Here is a 7,819-nt window from a genome sequence, read left to right on the forward strand (position 1 = left end):
AGCTTAAATCCCCGCCTTCGCTCATCAAAGGCAAAACCAACTATCCCCATTTCCACGGAAAAGAGAGGCAAAGGCTACGGGATGAAGCTTTAGAACATCTGGTAGAGTCTGGACACTGTCTACATCTGTATAGATATATAACAGCATGCCCACCGTGAAACGAGATGGTGCTGCTGACCCACAGGATGGGGGGGCTTTTCCCGGTGAGAAGTGACTTAAATGACTTTATCAAAGCCTTTTGCTGCATTCCCCATGCAATCAGTTACACACGTGATGATGTGTTCGTGTTTGTGCACTAAAAATTCCATTTGCAAATAATGTTATTTTTTTAAAACAGAGCATTTTAAAAGGCCACAAGGCATGACCCACTGAACTAGCTCAAGAAATCATCTGACCGAAACCGCTTTGGCTCAGTGGATAGAGCGTTGACCTGAGGACTGAAAGGTCCCAGGTTCAATTCCGGTCAAGGGCATGTACCTGGGTTATGGGCACATCCCCAGTAGGAGGTGTGCAGGAGGCAGCTGATCGATGTTTCTCTCTCATCGATGTTTCTGACTCTCTATCTCTCTCCCTTCCTCTCTGTAAAAAATCGATAAAATATATTTTTTTAAAAAAATCATCTGGACCAAGCATGTCAAACTCAAAGGCTAACACGGGCCAGATAAAGGAGGCATGTGGCCCGCAGGGCGTGAGTTTGACATGCTTGATCTGGACCTAGCTCCCTACTAAATAGAGACCTGGGTAACAGAAGGATTTGAAGATGTTTGGGAATTATCACATAAATAGTTCAAACTTGGAAAGGCTTAGAAAAGCCAAAAGAAGTAGGTGTTCATAAAAGAGCTCAACCTCTATCTGAAGAAGCACACATCTAATGCAAATTGAAATATAAATAAGTGCAAATTAAAAGTGATACTGCTTTGGGGGGAGGGGCAGAGTAGGAGGGATCTTTTCCATTTGGTGATATATCTAGGCCAATAAATAAGACAACAAAAGAAATTCAGTGAGAGTTCTTGCCTTTGCGATGTCCCCTATTTTGCAATAAACATATACAAGAAGATAAAATCTAGCCAGACTCTAGGTTCCCAAAAATTTCACCCCCCCTCCCCATTTGACAGATGCAAGAACTGAGGCCAAGAGAGATCAAATGACTTAGTTACAGAGCCCAGACTGGAACCTAGCTTCTGATTTCATCATTCCATCACACTGCCAGTGAGTTTATTTAAGAGAAATAGGAATATGAAAACCAAAAGGGAATATATATAACCACCACACAAAAAAAGAAGAAAAAATAAATAGCCCTAGCTGGTTTGGCTCAGTGGATAGAGTGTTAGCCTGCAGGCTGAAGGGTCCTGAGTTCGAGTGCGGTCAAGGGCACATGCCTGGGTTGTGGGTTTGATCCCCAGTGGGAGGCATGCAGGAGGCAGTCAATCAATGATTCTCTCTAATCATTGATGCTTCTCTCTCCCTCTCCTTTCCTCTCTGAAATCAATAAAAATGTACTTTAAAAGTTGATTAATTTTAAAAAAGAGAAATAGGGATAAATATCGAGGAAATACTTCTGCAGAAAAAGTTATATGCTCAGCTCCATTCCCTGCCATGATGAAGTGGGACTGGAAGTGGGTAAATTATGTTGATCTGAAAATTATGAAAATTATTGAATATGGTGATTAAAAGACTATGGAGAGCCCTAACTGGTTTGGCGCAGTAGATAGAGCGTCAGCCTGCAGACTGAAGGGTCCCAGGTTCGATTCTGGTCAAGGGCATGTACCTTGGTTGCAGGCACATCACCAGTGGGGGGCGTGCAGGAGGCAGCTGATTGATGTTTCTATCTCATCGATGTTTCTCCCTCTTCCTTTCTCTCTGTAAAAAATCAATAAAATAGATTTTTTTTAAAAAATCAATAAAATATAATGTTTGTCATTGTAGGACTATGGAGAAACATGGAAATGTCCAGATGTAATGTTAAGTGTAAAAAAGCAGGGTACAAAATCCAGGGCAGTGCAGTAAATGGAATTCATTCAGACCTGAGTTAATCCCAGCTCTGCCCCTTTCCTCGCTCTGTGGCTTTAGGGAAATCACTCAACCACTCTGAACCTCCAAAAGAATAAAAGCAGCATTTGTCTCAGAGGATTCTCATGAGGCTAAATAAGAGGATGAATGTAAAAAAAAATGTTTGTCATTGTAGAAATGTTCTGTTAACCACTGACATTAGCATAATTATACCTTAAATTTAGCTATTAACTGAACAAGGATTGAAAGGTGATATACAAAATAAAAACGACTGCAAAGGTGAGATGGGATTATAAATGTGCATGGTTGTTTTTTACTTCTTCTAATAATTCTATATCATTTCCCAAAGGAAAAAGCAATTTTAAATAAGGACCTCAAAGAAATCCCATACTTGGGACCTGGGGCCCGTGACCCCCAGTTCCTAAGGCTGCTGTCAGATGATAGAAAAGGTCAACATGACCTGATTCATTTAGAGAAGACGGGGGAGGGGGGAGGGAGGGGAGGCTAGAGAGGGAATGTTCTAGAATCTAGAAGATCCTGTCTTGCTCAGATGAGACCCTGAGAAAATCTGATTTTTTTCATTCATTCATTCATTCATTCACTTACTCAAACACTCTTTGAGCCACTACTGAATGCAAGGAACTGTGCTAGGGACTTTTAAAATATTAGACTGACCCACAGGATGGATGTGGAACAATCTCCATTATATAACTGAAAAAAGCAAGCTTCAGAACACTTCGTGTAGAATGCTACCATTTGTATTAAAAATAGATATATAAATATACATATTTATAAAGTTGTAAATTCATCGAATTGCTCAGAAAGGATACACAAGATAGAGATAACAGCAATGAACTCTGGAGAGGGAGTAGGGAACTGAAAGCTGGCCTCCAATGAGAAGCTTACTTTTTTCCCACTGTATACTCTTTTGTATTGTTTGAATGTCTTACCATGGATATGTATTAATTTTTCAAAACACACAAACATTTTTAAAACGAGTAAAATAAGGTGTGCTCAGTGCTGAATACACAGCGGTGAAAGGGCAAGAGGGGACGGGGGAGGGTCCTCCGGTTTCGGGAAGGCAAAGTGTGTCGGACTCGCTGAGCCACACGTGTTGTTAAGTTTTCAAAACCCAGACTGTTTACATAAGTTAAGGGAACAGTTCTCTCTACACACTCAACAAGCTTTATAGTCACTCCGCATAGCGTTTCACAGAGATAAAGCAGTTGGAAAATAAATACTAGTCATTTGTCAAGCCTCGGCATGTGTTAAATTGTCGGCATGTGTTAAATTGTCGTTTCTATGAGGGCGGGGATTTTATCTGTTTAACTTCATCAGGAGAGCACTCCAGCTAATGTGCAGATAAGTGCTGCTGACGGCAAGCCTTTTCTGATAAAAATGATAGCCCGGCCATTAAAAACACCTTGAAGAAGAAAAGATCAAAAGGTATGGGACCCTGAGGGAACCAGGCTCCCTGCAAGGGCTAGGCTGTGGATGTCTGCAAACCCGACAAGCTGGCCTCCGGCCAAAGCAGCAGGTCAAGAAGACAGCACAGTGGCTGACACCAGGGACTCAAGAAACCAGACAAGCCTGACTCAGCACCCTGGCGTACAGGTGGCCCGGCAGCTCGTTGAACGTCTCTGCGCCCGTTTTCTCCTCTGTGAAGTGAAGCATAACTGCGAGATCCATCGATCCATCATCGTGAGGACTATGAGGCTCACTAGAAAGTATTTAGCAACATGCTGGGCACGGGAGCAGGGCTTAACGTGCTCTTATCATCAGGATTACTAAATAAGGGAGAGGTGTGTCCCAGGTTGGTCATAACTGGCCGCTGGCATCCAAGTGTGAATGGCAGGCGAGGTGCTCTGAAGTCCCAGTAAGAATCCCTCACTTTTGCCGGGCTGGTGTGGCTCAGTGGTTGAGCGTCGACCTATATGAATCACGGTTCGAATCCAGGTCAGGGCACATGCCCAGATTGTGGGCTCATCGTGCGGACTATGAGGCTCACTAGAGAGTATTTAACAACATGCTGGGCACGGGAGCAGGGCTTAACGTGCTCTTATCATCAGGATTACTAAATAAGGGAGAGGTGTGTCCCAGATTGGTCATAACTGGCCGTTGGCATCCAAGTGTGAATGGCAGGCGAGGTGCTCTGAAGTCCCAGTAAGAATCCCTCACTTTTGCCGGGCTGGTGTGGCTCAGTGGTTGAGCGTCGACCTATATGAATCACGGTTCGAATCCAGGTCAGGGCACATGCCCAGATTGTGGGCTCGGTCCCCAGTGGAGGGCGTGCAGGAGGCAGCCGATCAATGATGCTCATCCTTGATGTTTCTATTTCTATCCCTCTTTGAAATCAATACAAATATTTTTTTTTAAGGAATCCCTCACTTTTATAGTGTTTCATAAAAATGCTCTCACACCCATCATCTCACAGAAGCCGGAGAAGCGAGTTGGATGGGAACGACTCCCTCTGTTTTGAAGGGGTGGGGCCGGTGCAGCGAGGGGCTTTGTCGAGAGCTGGTGATAGCAATCACTAAAACTGCGGAGTCTCTCTGAAACTGAGGCAAGCACCAACCCTTCCCAGCGCCATTAGCATTTCCACTGAAGATGTGGCATTTGACAGCGGAAGAAAATGATTTCTGTTTTCAACTGTGAAAAGGTCGAGCGTGTTTATCTAACTTAGTAATGTATACTTGATATGCAATACCTCCCTTGAACGATCCTCTCTAAGAACGCAGCCAGCACTCACTTCCCTTTGCTGTGCTAGATCCTGTCGGGCATCAGAAGGTCAGAGGGTCAGAGGGTCAGAGGTCAGAGGACACCCCCCACACCGCCTGTCCCTTGTGCTGGGTCGGGACCTAACTCTGCCATCAGTGAGTGAAAAGGCAGCCCAGCCTCAAATACCTAATTCCAAGTCTGTCATAGCCAAGTTCCCTGTGGCAGTGGCAATCCCAGGCCCCTTGGACAATGCAAGGACATGACAGAATTCCTCCCTCCAGCAAAGGGTTCTCTTGGGTTGAAAATCCATTTGGAGGAGAGATGGAGGTGCCCAGAAAATTTCAATTGGCCCTAGAGCCAATGCCATTAGCCCAGGGGAGACCCTGAAGGTGACTCTTGACCGGCATTAAGACCCTCCCTCACCCCTTCAGAAGGTCTCTAGAGCAGTGGTTCTCAACCTTCTGGCCCTTTAAATACAGTTTCTCATGTTGTGACCCAACCATAAAATTATTTTCATTGCTACTTCATAACTGTAATGTTGTTACTGTGATGAATCGTCATGTAAATATCTGATATGCAGGATGGTCTTAGGCGACCCCTGTGAAAGGGTCGTTCGACCGCCAAAGGGGTCGTGACCCACAGGTTGAGAACCACTGCTCTACAGGGTCAGGAAGTCCCAGGCTCCCAGTGTCCTAACCACAGCTCCAGAGTCTAGAGGACGCGGTGGACAGGAGGGACACTGCTCTCCTGCAGCAATGGGACATGGGGGGCGTCTGGGAAGACCCTCGGGGGGAGCCGGGTGGGGCCAGGCTCACCTGAAGAGGAATACAAGAGCCCACCTGCATGGTAAGAAGAATATTTTTATTTGAAATATAGTCTGAGCAACATGAGTGTAGCCAGGAGGAGGAGGGGCTGGCCTGCCTGGGGCAGCAGCCTCTCTAATGGCACAGGAGCAAGAATACAAATACCCCAACGTCTGTGGGCCCCAAGCCCCCTGGTCTGGAGAGGCAGGGCGGACGAGGCGCACACTCCTTCTGAAGGGTCTGCCCTCGGCGCCTGCCCGCCTGCCTGCCTGCCTGGCCGCACTGCTGCTCCCCGGGCCCCAGCCAGGGGTGCTGCAGAAGTTTCTCCCGCTCACGCAGAGAGCCAGCGGGACAGCCAGTTCTCCGGGACAACTCTGGGGGAAAGAACCAGAGAAGGTAGGAAGGACAGGCAAGGTGGCCGAGGCCTTTGTCAGGCCAGGCTGGGCAGAGCTCCCCAACAGGAACTGCGCCAGCCCCCCTCAAACCCCCTTCTCAGGCTCTGTCCGCCCAGAGAGCTCGGAGGAGTCCCCTGGCTGAAGGCAGCAGTGGGGAGCCACCCGGAAGAGCACAGCCGCCAAGGGTTTCAAGCGGAGTGGACAGCACTGGGGCTGGAGGGATACAGACAGGAGTTGGGGACTGAGAAGCAGCACAAAGCCATAAATAACAGAATTCAGATCTGTGAGGGTCCCGGGCGACCCCACAGCTCCTGGGGCCGGGGCACACCCAACTCCCCGCAGCTCAGGGCAGGCACGGCTCCAGGGCACAGCTTGCCACGCACACCGGGCAGAGCCTTCTATTTTCCACTGTCCACACGGCAGGTGCAGCACCCACAGCACCACCCGACCTCCGGTCACACCTGAGGGGACGGTGCGTGGCTGTCCTGGTCCTGAGAGGCCAGCGGTTGACTCTGAGCGTCTCGGACAACGTCCTCCTCAGGGGCCGGGCCCGGTGACCTCCTGGCCTCTGGGTCACCTGACAAAGGCTCGCCAGTACATTCTTCCAGTCCGTTTTCCCTGGTCTCCACGGATACCTCCTCCCCAGAGCCTTCTTCCGGCTCTGCTGCCTCCTCTGCCGCCTCGGCCGCCTCCTCCTCGTCCTCCTGGTCTCTCACCTTGTGGACGATGAAGAGGTGGCGGCTGAGGGAGCTGCTGGAGGTGTAGCACAAGCCACAGAAGGGACACTGGGCCGTGGAGCTGTCCGCCTGGTGCTGAGGTATGTGGCTCTGAAACTCGATCCCCGAGTCTGTGGCAAAGCTGCATTTCGCGCACTGGAAAAGGGACTTGTGCCTCTTGACGGAGGCGCAGGCCTCGCCGTTGTCGGTGCCGGGAGCATCCTCCGCCCCGCTGACCCGTCTCTTCAGATGGTTCACCTGAAAGGGACACAGCGTCAGCCGAGTCCAGGCCGAGGTGAGCCCGGCGCAGGAGGCCCCACCCACGACCAGGGCAGCCCAAGGCCTCGCAGCATCTCCACCCAGGCCAGGGTCACCCCGGCCCTGAACGCTTGTTTGACTTGGGTCTGTCTGGGGGTTTTTTATTTGCTTTGTAAAATGTGACGTCTGCTGTGGCAGAACATTCCAAAGACACAGGAAGGGCATGGAGATTACATCCCTCCGGCCCACGCCCAGGCCTGCTCTCCGGAGATCGCGGTATCGCCCGGCCTCTGGGGCTCCTCCAGGAGATATTCTGCACGTTTACAAAAACAAAGCTGCTCTTTCACACGATGATAGCGCTGCACGCACACGTTCCTCTGCCCTGCTCTTTTCACGGCACAACGTGACTGGCGCTGGTCTCCATGAGGCTGAGACAGAGGCCACGCTCTCCTGACAGCACCATGCGGGCCCCCCGTGGGGATGGGCAGTCCCCACTGGCGGGCATTTAGTCGCGTTCCATCTGTCACGCACACGGTGCTGCAGTGAACATCCCTGAACACACTTCTTTGTGCCCAAGGCCAAAGACACCGGACAGATAAATCTGAGAAGCTGACTTGCTGCATCGAAGGAAGGGTGTGTGCTTTTGGAGGGCAGGGGAGGGGGTGCATTTTAATCGCAGGCAGATGTGGCCAAAACGACAACTGACACCCCACCTGCTATGTGGGCAAGGGCCTCTGAACAGCCCAGATGGGCGGTCCTGGACCTCCAGGAGCTCTCGGCTCCCCCGGTGTGCCGCGCCCCTCTGAGGCGCAGCGTGGGAGGAGGCTACAGTGAAGAGGGAGGCCAGACTGCCCCCCAAGTTCACCAGAAATGGACCTGGAACAGGGATGAGGTCACAGGATAAGGACCCAGCCCTAAC

The 7,819-nt window shown here is 49.9% G+C and overlaps 1 protein-coding gene across 1 annotated transcript in view; it reads right to left on the reverse strand.

Moving 5' to 3' along the window:
• Positions 1 to 5,568: 5,568 nt before the first annotated feature.
• The window catches only part of ZNF592 (zinc finger protein 592), a 36,248-nt gene continuing 33,997 nt past the window's right edge, over positions 5,569 to 7,819 (reverse strand). Inside the window, exon 13 of the mRNA XM_006761984.2 lies at positions 5,569 to 6,900. Within this exon, the coding sequence (XP_006762047.1) occupies positions 6,382 to 6,900 (519 nt within the window). The 3' untranslated portion in view covers positions 5,569 to 6,381. The remainder of the gene's footprint in view (positions 6,901 to 7,819) is intronic.

Source organism: Myotis davidii, unplaced genomic scaffold (assembly GCF_000327345.1).
Source record: "Myotis davidii unplaced genomic scaffold, ASM32734v1 scaffold898, whole genome shotgun sequence".
NCBI lineage: Eukaryota > Metazoa > Chordata > Mammalia > Chiroptera > Vespertilionidae > Myotis > Myotis davidii.